Source organism: Poecilia reticulata, chromosome 1, assembly GCF_904066995.2.
Source record: "Poecilia reticulata chromosome 1, P_reticulata-male-v2, whole genome shotgun sequence".
Taxonomy (NCBI): Eukaryota; Metazoa; Chordata; class Actinopteri; order Cyprinodontiformes; family Poeciliidae; genus Poecilia; species Poecilia reticulata.
Window position 1 is genome coordinate 19,588,064 of NC_088830.1, and position 23,798 is coordinate 19,611,861.

The 23,798-nt window shown below is 37.6% G+C and overlaps 2 protein-coding genes across 4 annotated transcripts in view; one reads left to right on the forward strand and one right to left on the reverse strand.

Moving 5' to 3' along the window:
* ctnna2 (catenin (cadherin-associated protein), alpha 2) overlaps nucleotides 1-23,798 on the reverse strand; it is a 322,747-nt gene that overhangs the window by 134,676 nt on the left and 164,273 nt on the right. The window contains exon 8 of one of the 3 annotated variants that reach the window (XM_008413718.3): nucleotides 22,193-22,909. The exons of the other annotated variants lie outside the window; for them this stretch is intronic. Coding sequence (XP_008411940.1) covers nucleotides 22,850-22,909 — 60 coding nt within the window. The 3' untranslated portion in view covers nucleotides 22,193-22,849. Of the gene's footprint in view, nucleotides 1-22,192; nucleotides 22,910-23,798 lie in introns of those variants that run through there. 3 annotated transcript variants of the gene reach the window in all.
* On the forward strand, nucleotides 11,783-16,170 carry lrrtm1 (leucine rich repeat transmembrane neuronal 1). The gene has a single exon (XM_008413730.3). The coding sequence runs from the start codon at nucleotides 12,945-12,947 to the stop codon at nucleotides 14,517-14,519; it is 1,575 nt and encodes a 524-aa protein (XP_008411952.1). The 5' UTR covers nucleotides 11,783-12,944; the 3' UTR covers nucleotides 14,520-16,170.

Consider the following 23,798-nt stretch of genomic DNA (forward strand, 5'->3'; position numbering starts at 1 on the left):
CTCTTATCAGAAAGGCTTTGCAAGTTCTTACAATCTTATTGCAAGTTTCACACAAGCAGATGATTAGTGATGAACCACCTTATACCACTGTTCATGGTTCACTTGTTGCAAACTTCAGCCACCAAGATTAGCTACTCTGGATTTATATTAAATGATAATGGAAGTTGTCTATTGCAAAAAAGACTAATTACTGGTACCTCATAATTCTTAGACAACTGTAGCAGTAATATATGCAGAATTCTTTTGTGAAACCAGTTGGGTTTTTTTCTTGTGCATGGCTTGCATAATTAAGTTACAGTTCACGCACATTGATCAAGTCTCAGTTTTCCAATTACAGTGCAAGCCCTTTTTCATTTCTTATTGTTCACAGTGAAAGAGATACTTATTCTTATTTCCTTCCATCGTTCTGTCTGTGTCACTCATGTTTACACATAGAATTTTAGGACTTTCAAAATAAAGCACTGAGTCTCTAAAGAAAAAGAACAACGTGTCATCTAAGTTCTGCCTAAATGAGTTATGAGCAGCGTTATCCAATCTTCAAAACAGAGTAAAGATAATACCATTAGCACAGCACTTCAGCAAACAGCTGAACATAAAAACATCAAAAACAACAAGATGTGAGTTTACTAATGCCATAGTTGCCAAACACATCTTTAGAAAACAAATGACAAAACGACATGCATTTTCTGTGAAGGCATTTTCAGAACATTAAAGAAGTTTTCTTAACCCATGTTGGAACAAAATGTCAAGGCTGACCTGCAGAAATCCCATTTGGGCCAAACTTTCTATCGCTGTCAACAGAAAGTCACAGGTTAGTGGCACAATTTTTGAGAAACTCACCTCAAAAATTCTTAACTTTTCTATTATATTAGAAACAGAGAGAGGTTCATGTTTTATGTGGTTTTCTTCAAAAGCAAGAGCTTAGCAGAAAATGAAGTTCACTGCCTCTTGGGTCTTTAGAAATTCTTTGAAATACAAATAATTGCACCAGTATGTACATGCTGGTCAGGATGTGCTGGATGTGTCAGAAAGAAAGAATAATGCAAACATAGACCCACACCTGCAGGTTAAGTCAAACAGTTTTGGCTGACATGATGGAAGTCTTATTTATGTCCCCATGTCGGGTATCATTATGTTCCTGAACACCTCGAGGACTCATCACAAAGACCGATTGATGAAAGACATGTGGAGCATGTCAAATAAATAATTCAATTGAGCTACATTTCAAGTCAAAGTTTAAGATGTAGGGCTTAATGTTAACTTCAAAGATTTCTGATCCTTTGTGCGTATTAATAGAACTCGTCAAAGGATGTATATTTAGTGCTTCAGGATATCTAACCTAAACTCCCAGCAGACAGAAAGGAATGCGGCACAAACTTGAGAGTTACATTTACAAGTGTTTCAGTCTTTTGCATCACAGACCTCTGTTTGCTGAATCCTGCTCTGCTTAATCCCAACATGAGAGAGGTTTGTGGACACATGAAAGACGTGGCGGCATGTTTGACTATGGATGAAGCAATAGGCCAGAGTCGACAGAGCTATCAGAAGCATGAGAAGTCCTGAGAGCCGGGTTTTTGAGAACAGCCATGGTGGCTCGTACTGAGATTTCGGTGTCATCTGACGGCTAAAGGAAGCTCCTTTTATTTACACAGAATGGTTTTGGGCGCTTGATGTAGTCTCTCAGAAGACAAAAAGCATTTAAGCCCTAGCACAAAAGAATACAACTGATTAAAAATGTAAAACATTTAATTAAATTAAACAGTATAGAGAAAACCTCCACACACATCTACCTGCCAAACGTGGGTGAAACGTTGGCTGTGACAGGTAGCTGTAAATTCCTCCCAGCAGCGGTGGCGGGTGAAGAATTTGGATCTTGTTTCTGTGTGAAAGCATGTCCAACACCGAGTCTGACTGCTCTTTGTTGTGACATGGCAAGAGCTTTGTGTCTCTGTCTCTCTACAGGGAACACTTTGCTTTGAACATAGCTGGAAGCCATTTAGAAGGATATTAATACTCATTCTTTTTCCTCAAACAGACAAATATTCACAAAGGCGCTTCAACTGGCAGCTGGGCTCAAAAAGAGCAGCCAGTCAACAAATGATCCCATTTGCAGGACTTCAAACTATTCTCATTCCGTGCATTTGAAGCAGATCACTATTTCTGTTAACTAACATATTCTTAAACTTTAAGCATGTTGAACACATTGCCAGTGACAGCTGTTGCAATTAAATGTCAGAATGAGTATTAGGTCAAAGCTCCGCTCCCCTGAAGAAGGTTACATAAGATCATAATCACCACCATGAACGGGACCTGCTGAGTTTGAAACGCTAATTGCATGCCCATTGAAAGTCATTAATAACCACAAATACTCTTGGTAAACAGAGTGAAAAATTTGATTATTACTACCAAACCAGATGCTTTAAGCTTTGAATTTGAAACTAGGCAGGTCTGGAGCACCAGGTGGACAAGTTTTTGACGAAATCTGGTGGAGTCTGATTGTAATGGAATCATAGTGCCAAGGACAAGTTGGTGGTAAGTAGAACCAGACAGTAAATGGTAAAATGTTGTCATACATATTTATTGTGGTAAACACAAAATGCCCTTAGCTTCTTTCATTCCAGTTATTTCAATCATTTACACATTATGTATCAGATTTATGTTAAAGGAGTCTCCTTGAGTTCCAGCGATGACAGATACAAAATAAGTGTTTCAGTAATTTCAAAAATAAAATGATAATAATAATTTGTTTGTCTTGATTTGCAGCTTAGAAAACTAATAAGCTGCCCCGAAGGAAAAAAAAATCACAGTTTAATTAAAAATTGAAAAGTAACTTTTAATGTCTAGGAAGGACTAAAGAGAGATTTTTAAAAAATGTGTTGCTTCATTTGGTCAAAATGGCCATTAGCTTTGCACTTATTAGATATGAAATTAGAGTTACTTCCAAATGAGGGCAGATCCATGTTCCTCAGACTGTAGCCAATCTCCGAGGACATTCACACAAGAGAAAATGGAACCCCAGGTTGATTTGACAGAGTTGCTAAATTCAAAGGTGAAGACAAATCTCTTTCTCACTACACCATCGGTTTTATTTTGAACCAGGAAGAAAACTCAGGATGATTCCACTTTTGACAAAAAAAGCACAAAAAGCAGGAACTGAAGGGTTCAAGTTGAGGACCAAAAGCTTTTCACAGAAAGCTAAGCATGACACAAACTGTCAAACATGGAGAACGCTTGGTTTTCTTCTGGAGCTGCTTTAGTGAAGAGCACAACAAAGTATGAGGACTACAAAAGTATCCTGGGGCAAAACATACTAGCCAGTGTCAGAAAACTCAATCGCAACTAATGAGTCCTCCAAAACATACAGCTAAAAGCTCTCAAGAATGACTGAAAAGAAGAAAAAAAAAATCCTACTTGAGCCAAGACTGTAAAAGCCCATTGAGTCCATGGGAGAGTGTCACATTTATAGTGTGAAGACTCAACCTATCAGCTCTGAGACAGCCTGAACAGTTTTCTATGGAAGGTTGCGCCGCACATCCTGCTGTGGAAACAAAGGGCTGTGAATTCTGCAGAAGGTGCCACAATTAATGATACAATCCCTTTCTTGTCCATGTCATTTCCATTTGTTTTAATGATATGAATCAATTAACTAAATTAATAACAACATTCAAATTAGACATGTTAGATATGAACTAGGGATGCCATTAAACTTTTGCTAGTTTCAGGTTACTTCAAATAGAAAAAGCCCTGTTAGCTACAGCATAGCCAGTTCATGCAGATCTTCTTCTGTTTCACCATGGGCCCTCAGATCAGCTGAGAAGCTGCTGCTGGTTGTACCAAAAACTACACTGAAGCTCCGAGGAGATTGGGTCTATTCAACCGTGGCTCCAAAATGATGGAACGAGGTGCCATTAGATAATACAGTCTTCTTCTCTTGCTTTTTAAGTTTTTCTTTTTACGTCAATTATTTTCTGGGACTTTTGACACGATTTGATTTTGTTGTCATTTTTGCATGTATTTTCCAACAATCTCTGTGGCATCATTTATTCACCTTTTATTTCATTTTGTATTTTATTATTGTTTATATTTGTGTCTTGGTTCGAACTGATTTTGTACTGTACAGCACTTCAGCCCTTCGGATAAACAAATTGTTCATTTAAATGTGCTCTATCAACAAAATTTATTTGAATTTGAAGATACTTACACATAATGTTGGTAGACCTCTTTAGTTATCAGTTACTTCTTAAAATTAGGATTTAGTATTAACAACTTAGCAAGTAATACATCTTTCATCAATAAACCCAGAGTTTTAAATTATTTCTGCTGCTGCAATGTGAACTAAAAGGCACACATAGTAGGGGTCACAATTTGAATGTTGTAGCTAGCCCCACATAATGATTTTCTTTATAAACGTCTTGCATGGCTTCCTTTGATTAAATGTTCCATCGATCCAACAAGTTAAACTTGAAGGACAAGAAAAAAAATGCCCAAAATGTGAAAACTTGTTTGTGAATGTTTGATTTTCTTTTTATTCGGTCTTTCCTCTACTATTAATTACGTCACCAGCGCTTCAATTTATCCTATAAGTTCTTGTAGAACTTTGTGAGGTACTCAAAACCTCACAAAGGTTGTTCTGTCAACATCCTGCACACTATAAACAGAACTTTGTTTTTAACAGGTCTTTTAGCAGCATTATGTCACGTTATTATTTCTGATTAATCATGTATTCGTACATGTTAGTGAAATAGTTTAAAAGTAGCATCCTGACTATTAGAACAATTAAAGCTTTTTAGCATTTCCCCAATGTGACTGAATCTGTGTGGAGACATTAAAGATGAAAGATTTTCAAAACATCCAGTGTAACATTATGCAGAGTTGTTCTCTGCTCATTTGTGTTTGACAAAGAGGCAACATATTTTTTGTTTGATCTGCTATTTAAGTGTAGTCTCCGAGATGATAAAGCACTCAACACCCCAGTTGAGATTTTGAAATGGTTCTTTTACATCTATGTACATGTTTTTAGTCATCCCTTGTTTATGATGCAATCTCTCTGTTTTTCAGCCACAGTTATATTTCTATCTTTCCATATTTTGCATAAAAAACATTCTCTTTGCTAAGCTATCCAAAGTTTGTAAGAACATCTTCACTCAGAAAAAAAATTGTTTCATCTCAGCCTCCATGTTAAAAGATTAAAGCAGCAATATCAACTGCGTATCATATGCATCTCAGCCAAGACTAGTGTAATGTCGGTATGTTGACATTTCCTTCACGTGTGAAATGACCACAAAGTTGTTTCCAGCCAAATGACCAGCGAAAAAGTTCATTTTGTCTCACATTAATTGAAAAACAAACGGAACGGCATGCAATAACAGCATGTGAGAAAATGGTCAAAATATAGCTGGTCACTTTAAAGTGACCACTTTAAAGCAAAAATGACAACAAAATCAAATCGTGTGAGATATTATTTTTCATTAGAAAAATAATATCTCATTATTTTTCTAATAATGAGATAAAAGTCTTAGGATTTAAAAAAGTCAGCAGAGTATAATGTACACATCCATTGTTTCACAATGCAAATGTAAGAGTGTCCGTGTGGAGGGTTCAGAATAAGAACAATATTATTTTTCTTTCCCACCGGAAGTACTTCTGGAGCTTTTTTCTGACTTCCTGTCCTTTCCATCGTCTGGCTGCTCGTACTGAACCCAGTTCTTCTTGTAAATAGAGAGCCACTGTTGCCACACGCCATCTCAGGAAGAAGGACTGCTAGAACATTAAAGCAATCAGCTGGGTCTCCTCATATATTTTATTAACATTCCAGCACTAAACTGGAAAGAAATTGATTGATTTGAATAACATTAGGATTTAATTAAATTATATGAACTTAGATATAAATGGGAGTGGTTTATATTGCACAGTGCCTTAAGGTGCAATAGGTTGTGGATATGTTTTTCAATAAGTAAATTATGTTGAAGGAAACAATGTCGGAAAGTAAAGTTCAGTAAGCTAGATCTAATATTTGGAGATTTGAAGACGGTTTGCAGCATCGTTTTCATCTTCTCACCTAACCCTACACAGTGATTTAGAAAACATTGTTGTAAATCAGCTTATGGCTAATAGCCAAAAGTTAAAATGTATTTTACAAATGAGAACGATTCACCAGAAGCTGTAATAAATTGTGTCCTTCTAGAACCACAGAACCTTAGGCTTAGAACATGATGATTACAGTAAGGCCTACAATAATTTGAAAAAAGTGCAAATCACTATGATGCAGTCATTTCTGGATTAAAACAAAATACACGTCTAAAACGAGACAGCAACAGGCAACTGAATGCTACAAAACTAAAACAGAAGCACAGAAGATAAAACGTTTCTGTGGTTGGAAATGTGCCAGATAACGACTTTAAAAGAAACAGAAACCAACTCAACCGTATGCATTGCTAATAACATTGTTCTCATTAAGGTCAATCACCAGGGCTTCATTAAAATTCATTGAAGCTAAGAATTTTAAGGCGTTGCCTTGATGTGTCAGTGTGGTTTATTCAGCCAACACTAACAAGCTTTCCTGTTTCGAGTGTCAATAAACACATAGCATCTAGAAAGAAGGTCAAGTTGTCACAAACTTCAGTGATGGGAAGAAATAGATAAAGTGGATCTGTAAAACTACAAAATTTGCTTGGATGTGTTTTTAAAGGCTTAAAAATTGTCAACTCTATTTGCTTTTCACACTAAAGATTGTAAAACAAGGTGTGGCCAATACATTTCTGTTAACAAAATGTAGATTTTATTTTCCTTCTCCAGCAATCATAGTTATTTTTCCTGGCCTTTTTATATAAGGACTACTCCAGACTATCCATCTATTGTCCTCAATAAATCCTGCCTCCATACTTAATGCCAAACAAGTAGAGCTTTATTTATCTACCAAATTATATTTTCCTCTACTCACGCATTGTTATTGTTTACTTGAATATCCCTTTCAAAACAAACCTCTTAAAATTGCAAAGTACTGCCAGTGGCAAACCTGGACATTGTGAGCATGGGCTAATGCTCCCCACGCCCCACAAATCAAAACAATACACTCGCACATGAAACAGATGTGCAATCGCACAACTGGAAATATTTGAGTTAGACCCATAAGTAGAAGAAATATAACCTCCTGCACAACCATGAAGGATGTAGAAAGTGATTTCTGAATGACAAGTTAACAACAAAGCACTTGACTTAGCAGCCATTGCGCAGCACATACGGCATTAAAAACAGCTGACCAAACGTACCACACCGCTGGTTGGGTTGATATCATGTGCCCAGATACTTAAGTTTAAGTTAGTTTATTTGATGTCAAATTTTGATTTAAATTTCACTTTAGCGCATGAATTAATTACTCTGTGGCTAATCAGCTTTCGATGTGGCTAACTACAATAAACTAGTGTCTATGGTGGCTGAAGACTATGACTCATGTGTAAAAAGGGGAAAAAGAAGATCCATGTGTCAGTGGCTATGTTATATATTAAAAATGACAGCATGTCAGAAACTTTCTGAACAGTACTAGAAGTGGAACCCCAATTTATACACACATTTTAGGAATACAACATATTTCCCTGGTACTATATCATATTCTGTCCATTTGGGAAGAAAAGCAGTTTGATGATAGTTTTTTCATTCCCTTATGTCATTTAAAAGCAAACTATATATCTATGCCTGTTTTTCAGCAATAAAGTTTTGAAAATATGTAGCTGCCGTGTCAAGTAAAGAAAGTAACACTGACAAAAAAAATAGAGCTTTTTGTCCTAAACATGAATACCAGGAGATTTTTTTTTTCGTTGTTCATTCATTATTGATGTATTAAATATACCTCATCAGTCAAAATAGCAGAATGATCCAGTATGTTGATTAGTAGGAGTGCATTAATTAATTTGATAAGTATGTCTTCATCAGTGCTGGCAAACCACCAATGTAGTGTAACAGATATCAGGACATTCTTTAGCATTTACAGATGTCAATATGCACTTATTTAAACCCGTTCACAAAGGCACCTAATGTCAACTGTTTTGACATCAACAGCTGAGGCAGCTGCAGTAATGTCAAAAGTGTAGGAAGTCAATGGTGAAACACTTTGTTCTTAAACCCTTGCATCTTACCAATCCAAAGATACACATATATGAAAGAGGCATAATGTGGTCCATATCAGTCTGCTGCAAACCGAATATCAATGCAAATGTAGAATTATCTTTTGCTATTTCTCTACTGATCCCATCACAAAACAAAACAATGCTTCCTGACTTGTCCATCAATATCATCTCTGCAGCAAAGCAATTAGTCATCATTCACCTTGTTTTTCTGGACTCACAGATCCTCTGACTCATTAAATAATTTAAATAATGAGTCTCTAATCCCTGATAGGACATTTTAGCACTTTTTAAAGAATTTTGACACCTGATAAAACACCATCCTGGATAAAGATGGTTAGTTCTAAAACCTATGAAAGAAGAATAAAAGACTTCAGGGACATATTTTTATGCTTTGAATTCTGGATAGTCAGTAAAGTTTCTAAAATATATAGTTAATGAATCTGCATCCATCCATCCATCCATCCATCCATCCATCCATCCATCCATCCATCCATCCATCCATCCATCCATCCATCCATCCATCCATCCATCCATCCATCCATCCATCCATCCATCCATCCATCCATCCATCCATCTCAGGCAGAGTCACACTCTTTAACTCACACTAGTGCTGACTTTGACTCAAAAGCAGAGCTAAAACTCTTGGTCTAAAACTGATGTTCTTCTGTTCGCTGCGTCAAGTCATTACAGAGCACCATGTCATTAGCTGATGGTGTAGTCATCTATTACAGCTAAGAGGAAATACACTAAAGGTGAGGCCAAATGATTCCAGCCTCAAGAAGTTCAGATCATCTGAAGGGCAGTGATTCTTCTTTTTCTATAAAACAAAAGGTTCATTTAACATCTAGTTTAAATTCAATGTAAAAAATAAAGTATTAGGTTAAAAATATAGATGTCATCCACACTGTAAGTTTTCTCTTACAATCCATTTTCTTTAATTGGAAATAATTTATTCACAAAATAAAATCTTTCTAAATAAAAAATCTTTAATGAAATGCTTAATAAAACGCTAAAAAAAGGGGTAAAACAAGTCTCCATCCGCAAAAATGATTACAGCATTGTCACTGAAGATTAAGAAAAAATGTTTTCTAATGTTTTTAAGATTTTGCTTTGAATCACTTCATGTATGGGCTAAGATAGCAGTGCAGAACCAGATGGAAACGCTTTGGCTGGGAAATGGTAGAAACAATCACAAAAAAGTTGCATGGCTGTTAGGTGATTGCATTTATTGTTAATTCAGTTAGTTTATACAGCGGCAAGTCTCAAGAAATGTCATCTGAAAGCATATTTCTATTTAAGGTAATAGAAATATGAAATACTAGAACTTTGGGGTCAAAATGTGCAACTCTAACTTCACTTTGTGTAGGCAGGGATCACTTAGCCTGTCCATTGCTGTCCTATTCAATTCCACTTGTTTCCAATCACGATTCACAGCACAGGTTGGCCTTTCTCCCATATACCTGGATTCCTCCGATAGATTTTCTATCAGGCCAATCAGCGAATAGAAGAAGTTGTGAAAGATGATGTTGATTTTCTGCGCTACTTTAGAACAACAATGCCTGTAGTTTTAGCGAGGGCAGTGAGACCGAATGAATCAGTTCAGTCCGTACTGATCATGCTTCCAAATATTGAATTAACATTAACAGCTGTCCTGTGCAGCTCGGCACTTCTCTCTTCATAGTGCGGGATGGTTGTTTACAGTGCATATAATTTCCCATAAGGTTCATAATGCCAAACTGACATTACATATGTCACAGACAATGTAATGTGACAATGTCTGTGACACGTTTTAAATCTTTTCCACGTTAGGGTACGTGGAAAAGATTTAAAACTTCAACAGACTCCATGTCTCCAATCGTTTCTCAATAGCCGAGAGCTTAGACCCTCTGTATGAAGCAAAGCAGAGTACGAAAGGCTAGTTTTTAAATGTTAAAACTTTATTAAAAAAAATGAAAACGAACCTAAAAATGTAACCAAATATTGCACATTCACAAGTATTGTGAGTCATCTTTCTTTTTCTTTATAAATCCTAATTAGGATAGGAGAGTGAGAATAACGGAGTGTCACTTTGGAAGCTGCTGGGACAAAGAATGGTGGCACAACATGGTCTCTTTTGGTAAATGTCAAGGTTTTGTTCAGCCCTTGTCTAAACTTGAAAATGACCTTATTAGACCTTATTATGTACACAAAGGAAAACTACCTATTTTGCTCTTCTTTTATTATGTTTTCAGCCCTGTTCTCTTTTTGCTTTTTTTTTCATAATTTCTCTCTGACGTAGTAAATGTGAGAGGAGGTTTCTTTCTCAAATTACATGCTTTTCTACAAACACATGGACACCGTCAACATTTCCTTGAATGTCTGCTGGCATTTTCTGACGCACCAAAGTTCGTACTCTAAATCAGGGTGGTGAACAACACAGTTTTGCTACACTAGCAAAATATGCAATGGATAATCCTTTGTGAATTTAGAAATGGTGTCGAACCTACCTTGGTTTGAGCTACCTATGCTGTTCAATTATCTTCAGTAAGTCTCAGTCTCATTCTCCTTGACCTCTGACAACAACAATCTATTTTCATCCCACCAACTACAACCGGATACGTTTTTGTGTGAAAACACTAGTAGATTATAGATAGTTTTTGAAATTATCCAAGCAGCCTCTCTGATACTAACAACCAATCCACATTCAAAGACAAACACCCTTGCCCTTCTTAATTTCAGCTTTTATGTTCATGTCACAGGATTGGCTTTGCAAAATAAGTGTTTATTGAACATTTAACAGACTGAATTAATAAATAGTAATGATGAAAGGTTAACACAAAGAAGAAAAAGATTGACTGCAGACCTGGCTGATTTGCAAGATGTATGGCATGGCTTAGGTCACAGCTTATTGTCTTTGAAAATTAAAAGGAGAAAGATGACAAAGCAAGCAGTAATTCCAGAGAACTCCAGTCAGTGAGATGGGAGTGGATCTCCAGAGAGAGATATTTATGTTATATCTTTATACTAATATTATTTGGCAAGCAATTACATCTGTATTCAAAATGCCTAGCCAGTCTATAATTGAAAATGACACCGAATGCTTGGCTACAGGACAGTTTGATTAAATGAAGAATGTCATACTCTAGTCTTGACTCATTATACTAAAGCTTTTATTGTTGGCAGGGATAAATGATGAATATCAATAGCATGAGTTTGATTCAAACATAGTCATATATGCAATATTAGACAAATACTTTGTGTAAACTTATCACTATTGAATTATTGTTGAAATGAAGTGATTCCCCATGCTGTCCAGGCTACAGTATGTAACATTATACATGTTTACCATCATTCTCTGTTTTAATGTACGTGGACACATAATACTTAACATGCAAGCAGATGCTTGTTACTGCTTCTTGGCTTAATCAAAGCAACGCTAATATCAGAAACTCGGAGAGTCAGAAGAGGCGCAATTCATAACACGAGAGACGGAGGTGTGGGTTAGTGGAAGCAGGGGGTTTATTTAAGCCCCTGGTTTAAGTCCAACCCTTTTTGAATATGTAAATAAATGAGCCAAAGATAAAAAACATGGCTAGGAAAAAAAAAGCAAGGATGTAGGATGCGAGAGGGAGGAGGGGAAATAAAGGAGGGAGCGGCATGAACAAGTGAGTAAGCGATCAAGGGAAAGAGAGGGAGAGAGGGAGAGAGCACTCTGAATTGTGAGTGGCTTACGACACTCAGTGAACAGAAGGTGCTTCTGCATGCGCTGTCAGTGTACTGGTCTGCTGCAAGGGATTGCTCGCTCCTTCGCTTCCCACATTTACCGCCCCTGCCTGCCGGACCAGCACCAGCCTCCAGCAGCTTCTTCCAGCTGGCTGACAAAACATTTGGAGAGCAAGAGAGTGAACAAAACCTGCGAACCACAGGGGATGCACGTCGCCTATAAACAGATATCAGCCACTGGGATGACAAGGAATGCTGTTACACAAGAAAACTGAGAAGAGGAGTCACCTCTGCAATATATATTTTTTTCTCGCTTTCGTCACAGGAGACACGATTACAGCTTAAATGGATTTAAACCTCAAAAGACAGTGATTTCTTCCTGAGACGAACAGCTATACGTTTCAACAGCTCAGCTGAAACTTAATCAGAGAGGAGGAGAAAAGACAGACACTCAGAAATTATTCTTCATCGGTTTTTCTTGTTGCTTTGGTTGTCTCTTCTTCCCTCTGATCTTTGCAGCAGAAGACTGCAGAGGAGCAAAAGAGACAGAGCTCATGAATGCAGACGGGGGAACTTGCACTTCCTACCATCTCGCTGAAAGCTACTTGGATTCTTCCTCTTTCTGGCTCTTTCACTTGAAGAGAACTAAGACATTGTAAGCCTGCCAAGGATCTGGTGTCCACTGAAAAGAGAAAAGGCGGGGAGGGGGGGGATGTGTGCCACAGTGGGGTCTTTTTCAGATTCGTACATAATTAGTGTTGGGACACAAAGCAAGATGCTAAATGGAGATTGTCAGCTTTTGGATAGGGGTGAGTAAGAATCATTTTGAATAAGAGCGACTGGAAAGGACAGTTTCATTTTTCATCCCCTCTACTCTCCACCCACTGCCGAATATCTCTCATTAGCAAAACAGAACTGCTCTTTATTTTTCACATTTTGGACAAAAGACCTGTCGTTGGACTGCATAAAATAAATATATCCATCTCTGCAAATAAAATACAAAGACCAAATGAACTCAACAGTTTAATCACATATGTTGGAAAAAATGATCTGAGAGGTGCAAAAATAATATCCAGAGTGGTTCAATGGACATTTTCTCCCTGACATTCCTGGATATTTATGCTAATGGATTTCCTCCTAATTGGACTGTACTTAAAGTGGCCACTGAAGAAACCCCCCGGGTTGATACTGTGCTCATTGGGTATTTTTCTGAGAACTGTTTCCTTGGCAGAGGCGGTTTGTCCAAGGCTGTGCCGCTGCGACAGCAAGCTGCTGTACTGCGAGGGGCTCAACCTCACAGACATCCCCCGCAATCTGAGCAGTGCCATGGGCCTGTCTATGAGAGAGAACAACTTGACCGAACTGCGTGAAGGCCAACTAGCTGGTCTGTCACAGCTAACCTGGCTTTATCTAGATCATAACAACATTGACATTGTAGAGGAGGGTGCGTTTGAGAGGCTGAGACGGGTCAAGGAGTTGGACCTGAGCAGCAATCGGATTGAGAGTCTGCCAAATGGTACCTTCAGGCCCCTCCCAAACCTACGCATTTTGGATCTCTCATACAACAGGCTGCAGACACTCGAGCCCGACCTGTTCCATGGCCTTAGAAAGCTCACCAATTTGCATTTGCGCTACAACACTCTCAAATTTGTGCCAGTGCGTATTTTTCAAGACTGCAGGAGCATGCAGTTTCTGGACTTGGGATACAACCAACTACAGAGCCTGGCAAGGAATTCCTTTGCTGGTCTTTTCAAGTTGACAGAGTTGCATCTTGAGCACAATGAGTTGGTAAAAGTCAACCTTGCCCATTTTCCTCGTCTCATCTCTTTACGTACCCTTTACATGCACAACAATCATGCCACAATTGTTGTCAACACCCTGGAGTGGACCTGGCATTTCTTAGAGAAGATTGACCTGTCAGCCAACGAAATCGAGTACATTGAGACACATGTTTTTGAGAGTACTCCCAACCTGAAGGTGCTGATGCTTGACTCGAATCGCTTGGCTTCTTTGGACCAACGCATCCTGGATTCGTGGTCGTCTCTGGACAGCATTACCCTGGCAGGCAATGACTGGGAGTGCAGCCGCAATGTGTGTGCCTTGGCCTCTTGGCTGAGTGCCTTCAGAGGCCAGCGTGACAGCTCCCTGCTGTGTTCAAGCCCCGACACTGCACAGGGTGAGGATGTGTTGGATGCAGTCTATGCTTTTCAGCTATGTGATTCGTCGGCAGAGGTGACCACAGCAGGCCTGTATGCATCAACAAGGGATCTGGCCAAGGGTGGCTCTGTGTTTCTGGGACCTTTTACCCCAAATCCGTATGAGGGTGAGGGCAGTGAGGTGGTCACAAGTTCTTATACTGTCACAGTGGGCCACGACGACCTGGAAAGCACCATGCAGATCCACAAGGTAGTGACTGGTACCATGGCACTCATCTTCTCCTTTCTCATCGTAGTTCTCATTCTGTACGTGGCATGGAAGTGCTTTCCAGCTGGAATAAGGCAACTGAGGCAGTGCTTCAGCAGTCAGCGCCGTAAGCAGAAGCAAAAGCAAAGCATGCAGCAGATGGCTGCAATTTCTACACCGGAGTACTATGTTGACTATAAACCTAACCACATTGAGGGAGCTTTGGTTATCATTAACGAATACGGCTCTTGCACTTGCCAACAGCAACCTTCACGAGAATGTGAGGTGTGACTGTGCTTTTTGACTACGTCTTTACCTGTGATTATGTGGATATACAGTAAATCCCTTTTTGGATACTAAAGAGAGGGAGATGTTGTAGAACAAAAGGGAATTATTTCATCTTCTGAACACTTTTTACACAGCTTTTCACTGTGATGTAGAGGGAGTATGCTTTACATTGCTGACTGTGGTGGATTTATGGCTACTGCTCTCTACTGCTAATTTGAAATCAAAAAGCATAATGGGCACCTGGCAATGGGACGTGTTGATGCTCTGACGAAAAACAGAAAGGAATATGTTTTGTGTACTGGGAGCTTTTATCTCACGGAAGAATATTTGAGCTTTAATGTGTCTTTCTATTTCAGAACATTTAAATATTGTTTAAAGATAAACTGGAGACAAACAAGATGAGAAAAAAAATAAGGAAAAGAAAATCAGCAAACCATTTGTATTATGGTGCATACAATATTTGAGGAGCATTTAAAATATGAAAAAAAAAAAATGTTTAATTAAAAATGTAAAAATAAAAGTCTGTAAAATATGCTAAAAGAAGTGCAAGTGTGGAGAAATTGAAAAAAAAGATAATCTATTTCTTTTGTAAAGTACAAAAAAATGTTTAAATAAATGAACCACTATTCACAGTACACTCATTTTGTATGTGAGAAGCCTGTCCCAGTGGAAGAACGACATTAGATGTAGTCTTTGTGCTCCTGGACAAGAGAGCCATGATTCTATAGTGTATCAAACCGAGAAAAAAAAGAAAAAAGAGAGGAAAAAGAAATTGATGAAATACTGGGGAAAAAAATTTAATTGAAAAAGGCAAACCGATATCTCCATTTCATCCAAACTGCTTCAGCCTTATTTGTTGGTTTACCATTCATTTTGTTGTCTTATCAGCTTAGTTTCTTCCTCATTCCTTCACTGTGAACAGATTTAAAATAATCAATTTAAATTTTGTAAGCATGTTTTAATTTTATTACATCGCCGCTCGTGTTGCATTGAAGTAAAGGAAGCAGAAAGATCATATTCTAGACCGTTCACCACCCTTTGGCTGCCATAGAATAGATTTGCATCATTTGGCCAATTTAAAACACACAAATTCTTCAATCATTTAAACCATGCACATGTAGATAAAAATGTAATTCAAGTAGTGTCAGAACTCCTGAGGAGATTATCCACCAGCTTCAAGCAATATTTGCACATGCGGTGTTTACCACTGTGTTTTCATGTGATATAAAATGTTTGTTGAATACAAGGCCATGCAGAGGTGTGTATGTGTGTGTAAATCTTCCTCTGGTCTTCACTGTGTAAATTAGTGCAAACTAAGAGATGTGGTGTTTCCTGGCTACTGTGAAATGAACAGTGTGCTGCGTGAAACGAGGGGATGGGGGGTTTGGTTGATCACCACCACTGCAGAAAGAGGTAACAGACTGCTCTCTAGTGTGCATATTCTCATACTGTGGCTGCATCTTACATTCCGTTCACCATGTTCTGCAGACTCCTACGGCAGGGGCAGCGTAGATATATCGAATTTGCAAATGCTTTTCTGTGAAAACGATAATTTTGCATCATTCTGTGTTATTTTGAAATAAATTTAAAAAAAATAAAGATGTTTACGATTTGTAAGTCAGCAGGAATAAAGTGTTTAAGAAATCACTGACAATCATTACATGCTCAGTTTCAAAAGGACTACTTTCTTTACCTTGTTCAAGTTCCTAAAAACAATCCTAAGCATAAATGATAAGCTTGTATTTCTCAAGAATATGCATTTAAATGACCCCCAAAAATGGCCATGTCACAGTGAAGAATGGTTTAGTTTGGTTTAAATTGGTGAAACATGTTATAGGTGATATAAAGCCTTGAGGTAAGATCAGCCTAATGAAAAGTGATGAGAACTGAAGGTCCCTCAGGCAATTACGTGTCTGAAAGTGGGGAGAAAAGAATTTGGCAGTAATATAGGATAACCTTGAATTTAAAAAAAAGATACTACTCATTCTGAAATAGAATATATGCAACAGAAAACATTTGCAACTGGGAAACATCTTGACATTATTTGTCAAAATATCACCCAATGACTTTAATGTTACAAAAAATTTTTACTTAGCAGCCATTATAAACTTGTTTTCTTTACAATAAAATTAACTGTCCAAAAAGCTTCATGTTAGGGTGAAGGGGGGTTTGTTTAGTTTAACTTGGTAGAACATTTTAGAGGCGACACAAAGCCTGATGATAAGCTTAGCCTGAAGCAAAGAGGGTTTAATTTCCACGAGTCAATAAAGTGTCTGAATGTTCGACAAAAAAAAAAATAACTTGGCAGTAATTTAGGATATTTTTACCTTAAATGTGAACTGCTTATCATTACATAGTTTGATATTGTGTTTACATTGTTCCAAAGATAACTTTCAATTTATACAATAAATTTCCATTTCACAAAAGTTCTAAGTAAAATAGATAAAACAAATGGTAAACCTGTGACAGTATTTTGTAAAAGTTTACAGAAATGTAACAAAATTCATTCTAGAGGGGTAAAAATATTAGCTAGACACATATGGCAAACTACATTTTCTGCCTTCTTTGACATCCAGTCAAAGTACTAATATTGAAAAGATGAAGTAGCTCAGGTTATCTCAGCTGGTATGAGCATACACACAACCCTTCCTAGCATTGTTGAAAATTAATTAATCAATAATTACTATCAAACCAGTTAGGTGAAATTTACGTGTCAAACCTGACGTACAGTGTCCACAATGTTGCATGGTAATGTTTTTAGTAAGTAAAAAGTTGATTAACTTCGTTGAACACATTTATTGTCGGTATGAGGTACTAAAGTAGCAAAAAGAACCTCTCTCTGCAGTTTTTTTGCCGTGAGCCATGCTTTTTGAGAACAATAATGGCTCAAAGTTGCCATGTGGGAATTTATGATCCATTTCATATTTATGGTAGCAAAGGTGTTCCACTTTAAGACTCAACATGGCTGTTAGTCATATCCTGTCAGATCATGAGGATGCAAATGACTGCTGTAGCAATCATGACAGGGACTGAGATTTATTTCATCCTCACATCCTGTCAAGAATTTCAGCCCTGTTTGAGTCCTTTACAGGACCTTAAACATGCAACTGCAGGGTAAATTTGAGGCTGAGGCCTCATTTATATAAATATTAGATGATACCCGACATTGAGGGCTGGGACTGGTATGGCTATTGATTTCATTTCACTCTTTTCTTAAACAAGCAAGCAGGGCGAAAGGTGATCGAGAACGGCTTTGAATATTTTAATAGCTTTGAGTCTTTGGGGCCGACATTAAAAACTACTTTGGAATTCTTTCTATCTCTGCTCACCTTTACCTTTCATCTCTTTTCACTCTGTGTTTGTAAGGTGGAGCGAATAAGGAGAAAAACATCAATTCATCTAACTGACAACAGATCAAATCTCTGCTTGACCCGAGCTTGAGGTGATGATTCCCAGAAGGGAGATAGGTGCTCTCAGACAGCATCCATTATGAATGTCTTGATTGATGATCCTCAGTAAAAAATCAATACAGATGAGTGGTAACCAAAAGGATCACAGTGGCAATAATGTGTTTCAACCCTCCTTTATATTTTCACAACTAAATAATTTGTAGTACGGAAACCCTCCAGTGCTTTGAGGAGTAATAAATGTTTCACATTCCAACTGCATGATACAAGCATAATGAGGTTGTGATTTATTTATTTTTTTAATAAATCACAACATTGTGTTGTTTCGCTCAAAGGTAGTATACGAGGGGACACATCTCAGAAGTGCAGCTGTTTTAGATGTGCTAAATGATATTCAGGCCACATGCTAACAAATGCCAAGTCATTGTTGTGTGTTCAAAAATTTATGTTTGAAATGACAAATACAGTCATGATTCTTCAGCAGATATTCATTCATGTAAAGTTTGTCAATAACTCCACCTTTAATGTCAATAAAGGTAGAGTTATGTCAAAAAAATGAAATGGTAAAACTATGAGATAGTTTTGTTTGCACAAAGAGTAAAGAATTCAGTGGATTTCAACCTATTTTTAAAAGTACAGTTAACAGCATTAAAATGTGTATTATTCACATTTTAGCAGTTTACAGTCACCCATCAGGTAAATTTAAGACAAAATGATGACAGAGTAGATATTGCTGTCTTTTTTTACATGCTACATTAGCAGTATGTGGTTCATCCTTCCTGTTAATTGCTGAAAACTCTGTTCTCTCTTTCTTCCTTGCAGCCTGATTGAGCTAGAGACAAGTTTCCTCTCTTTTTAAATAGTTTTCAGCAGATTTTGAGCTTCCCTTAAGTAAATTTTTAAGTGATCTTCTTAACAACTTCCATATTGATGAGTGCTGCCATTGCTTTTACTTCGTAGCATTTAAGTTTATTTTATTTAATGATGAAAAAGATTTCATTTTCTTTTGCCTTTCCAATCAGTTGGTCAAGGTGAAAAGCACCCAGTTCCAGTCACTAGGTGATAAACTGGTGCATTACCAGCAAAGAGCTCTTGTGTGTTCACCGTGACGGTATGTGTGAATGGTTAAGCTGCACCATCAAACAGAACCTGCAGACTCAAACGGTATGGAGAGCTGCCAACTGCATTATCTATAAACACGTTAGCCACACAATCAATCAGCAAGCGCAGCAGTCGGAGCTGTCAGACTCTTGTGCCTTGTTGAGAACAGAGCAAACCAGGTTTCAAATTACAAAAACAAAGGCAGAACGTAGAGCACACAAAAGGTGATGCCTTCACTTTTGTGTCAGAGTGTCAGCACTAAGTCCCTAAACAGCAGTGTCAGTGATAAAATGTCAATCTGCACATCTTCAGGAAACGACTTGCATTTCGACTTACAGCAAGAAAGCCCTTAGAGATGCAAGCAGATCCTTAAAAAATAAATTAACCCGGCTTCCTGTGAGAGGTATTGATCAGGCAACATTCTGCTTTCTCATTGCGACTGGGACCGTTGCGGCATAATAAACACTTAACACCCCCTCATAACTGGATGGAGAGCTAAATCATGGGTGGCAGCGTGTACCGCAGTGGGTTGTAAGAAGCTGATGATGACTAACGACAGAGTGGGGGCGGCTTTCCTCAGCTTCTTTTTTAACAGGTGGGGTTTGAAGGATCAATATCTTAATCATTATCAGCATTCTCTTTAAAATACTAAATCTCTCTCTTTTACCCATTCCCTTTGTTGTGCTTTTATTTTATTTTTTTTGTCAGATCCTGATTGTTAACAATGTCACATAATCCACTTACACAATCCTGGTATTTATATAACCTACATACAAACTGGGGATTAATTAAAACAGGGCATACCCTAGGACTTTTTACATTTAGATGCAGAAATGAAGCATAGATGTGAAACACACAGTCAAAAAAGCAAGTTAACAGAAAAAAAATGACAATGGTCCAGTAGAGCAGTGTAATTGCATTCATTACATAGACTAACTCTCCAGGCAGCCTATAGGTCTTGCTTCCCACTGCTTCATTTACATGCACCACGCAGATCGAACGCTGAATTAATAACAATGACTCAGGAGTCATTATTCTAACACAAATACAGCACTGTAGGAAAAGAAAGTCATTGCTGCTAAATATGAAACTTGATAGGAAATGGGGTTAAGGTTATCTGTTGAATATTTAGACTGACAGACAGTGGCTAAGTTTATTACTATAATTGCTTTTTCCTGTAGAAATTCAAACGCTTTGGCTGGATTAGCCTGTGCTGATGAGCTGCCTTGCTTTTAACATTACCATCGGGGTGAGTGGGTGAGATAATACACGGGCTAACAACAGCTGGGTCTGCATCTGGGGCTTCATGTAACCTGTATAAGAGCAGATGTGGGTCAGTGCCTTATATCCAGCGCATTAGCGTGGCTGAACGACAAAGCTTTATCTCTGGCAGGACACAAGATTTTCTACTCATTTATCATTGTTACTCATACCTTTGGTGAAAAAAAAACAGCAAAGCTGATTGGATATTGAACAAATCCAAGACAATAAAGGCTAAACATGTCAACACCTCATACGCATGAACTGATGTGGTTTCTTAATCCATGTTTGTTGCAGACGGCAGAGGTTCTAAAAATTGTTTCTGCTGCAGACGGGTGACACACAAGATACAGGTATCAGGAATGCTGTGATAATGCTGTAACATAAAGACTTAATCAACTACATAAATATTTCTAACTGCACTAATGGCTGTGATAATTAAAAAATATTTTGGAGGCAAATTTAATACACACGGTTTTCTTCCAATAGAAAAGCTTATCGGGAGATTATTTTGGCAGAGCTTGACAGGATGGTTGGGCCCAAAAAAAGAAAAAATCAAGTGTCTCCAATTAGTATCAATGCTGATTAAATTACATTCTATTGAAAACATTCAGTCAAGTGGAAAAATATAGAAAGCAGCCAAGAAAGTTATGTCATTTTAAACATGGTGGTTTCTAACTGATGAACACATATCCTTGGTCTTAACTTTTTATGTCAGTTGTTCTTAACTAAATATGTCCAGCTTTGCTTGGAGTGTCGCATAATTTCTAAAGACGTGATAAATTGCACAATGTTTATGAACTTGCATGGTAAGCGAGTTTATGTCAATAAAAAAATCTTCCAACACATAATTTATTAACGGAAGTTTGCTCAAAAAGTCAAACTCATGCATGGACAGAACCATTTCTATTTCTCCTCCTGAAACTCTTGAATGAACTTTGCTTCTTGACCAAATAATGTGATTATCCTTGAACTTTATGCCCCTTCTTCTACCACACTGTTACCTTCCACTACCACACTTTTACCTTCCACTACCACACTGTTACCTTCCACTACCACACTGTTACCTTCCACTACCACACTGTTACCTTCCACTCAACTTCCTATGAGTATAGTTGAATGCAGCTCTCTGTGGACATCCAGTCTCTTTAGCAATTTCTGTTTTTGAAAGTCTGCTTGACAATTGTCAAGTCAGCAGTTTCCCCTATGAATGAGTAGGACATACCATTTGTGCAAAATTCACATTTTCTGAGTTTTGAATTGCTGAAAATTACATTCATTAGTATTTACAGAAATAAAGACTAATCAAATGGTGTGTTTATGAACCTGTATATGAGTTTCATATTTTGAATTACTGAAATAAATTCCCTCTATTGGGGCCATTTCTATTGGACAAGAGATGGGATACACCCTGGATAGATCACCAGTCCATTGCAGGACACAAAACATCGTACACACACTCATTCCTAAGAGTCTAATTTATGGTGAACAATTAACTGAACTAATGAACTGTTTGATGATATTGTTATTTATTAGGAGGTACCTCTAATTTTATCTACAGCTGTTTCATCTGAAAGACAAAGCCTTTGCAACAACATAGTGCAACAGTAAACTTTAATAACATTACACAAGATCCTCAGTGTTAGAGATTCGAACAAGATGTCATCTTTTAAGGAGCCAGAAGCTGAAACTGCCTTGGCACCTAAGGTGAAACCTGTCATAATTTTAATAACTTACCAATAAGATAAAATGATCATAATAAAATTTATAACTGTTATTAAAAAAAAGCAACAGCTTTTTTTTTACAGCTAAGCAGTAATCTAAAAATGCTCCTAAAATTGACACTTCAAACAAAACTAACTGTAGATTTCCAAAGCTAGACAAAGCAGAGCAAAATCGATCAAAATAGAATGCCAATTTTATTTCCTTTCGTCCAAAGGTTATTGTGTGTAACGTTTTTTGTAAATGCAACCAATCTGTCACTGGTAAGCTTAGAAAGAGGCTATCAAGTATACAAAGTCATGAACAACCGTTTTTGCTTTCACCGGTGGCCTTTTAAACAAAGGATCCTTTTCCCTTCTCAAATGTCTGCCAATCTAAGAAATATCAAAGTTATGCACTAAAATAGTCACAGATACAACAGCATTTTAATGAATAATTCATATTCAGATCATCCAGAGTAAACTTCAGATAAGATTTCAAAGGTTGCTGCATCCAAGAGGGCTTGATTTGGAATTCAAAGTTAACACAGGTTAAGGGAAGTAAAAATAGGCAACATTTATCATTTCCCGTTTATCTGATCTGTGTCAGAATGAATAAAAGCTATTCCAGCAGCTCTCCTTGCTCCCTCTTTCTTCCCTATCTTTGAGGCCAGATTGGCATCTCTCCAGTAGCCTATGAGATTGGCTGCATAAATGCAATTGCCCCATTCGCCAAGTGTCAGCTGATGAAAAAAAAAGGGGGGAGGACTGTGCACACTGTTTACAAAATCGCTGGGTTGAAATGCACCCAAGGTGCAACAGGTACTTAAGATGCAATTCCAGAAAGCATTGTTACTGGGACAGCCTAGAGACAGGAGCTAATCCAGCCCAGAGGCGTTGCCAAAAACACAAGAGATAGACTTACCTGTAATAATCCAGGCAGAGCAGAGGGCCAAAACATCCAACAAGAATGCCAAAGAGAAAGAGAGAAAAAAGAAAAAAAGAACAAAAGACAGCTTGTTAATCCAAACCCTTCATTTCAAATTTTAGCAACTGGTCTGTAATATATCCTTAGGTTGACAACATAAATAAAACATTCATTTTGTTAACGACAACAGGCGTAAATTGGCAATACACTGAGCAAAATGTTGCCGTGAGATTAGACAAACTACAAAAGAGGGTTTGCACTGTGCACACAAGAGAGGCATGAGAGCTACAATTATACTGACTATGTCATAATTGTGGCAGCTATTGTATTCAGTTGCAAAAAAATAAAAGACCAGAATGACACTTTATGGAGAAACTGAGCTAACAAACAGCTATTTGTCAGTGGTTAAAAAAAAGGCCTCCAATTCTGCCACACAAGCAGTAAAAAGAAATCTATCCAAGTTTATAACGCTCCCATGATTCTGTGCAGTCTAACAGCATTGAACAAATGGAAATAAAAGCTTGATCATTTATCACTGTCGCAGGAAACTAGTTAGCACTGGAAACTGAAAACGGACAGAGGCTAGACTGCTTTATTGAAGCTTCTTCTTTTACTGCTCTCTGTACACAGAAACACATCTCTGATTTTTAGATGGCCTATTTGAACGGAGCGAATGGTGTGAAGTAATTAAAATATGTTCATTTTGAATAAGCTGTGGTCCATCTTAAGATACAGTTGCTTAAATGCCAAAAAATAAGATTACAACTTAATTTGACTCGGCTCCCTTAACTTGTACAAAACCAACTCGGAATGTTTCAATGAAAGCACTTTACTTTATACCAACTGTAATAAATACTCCAGTTTGCTCCATATTCAATTTGAATCA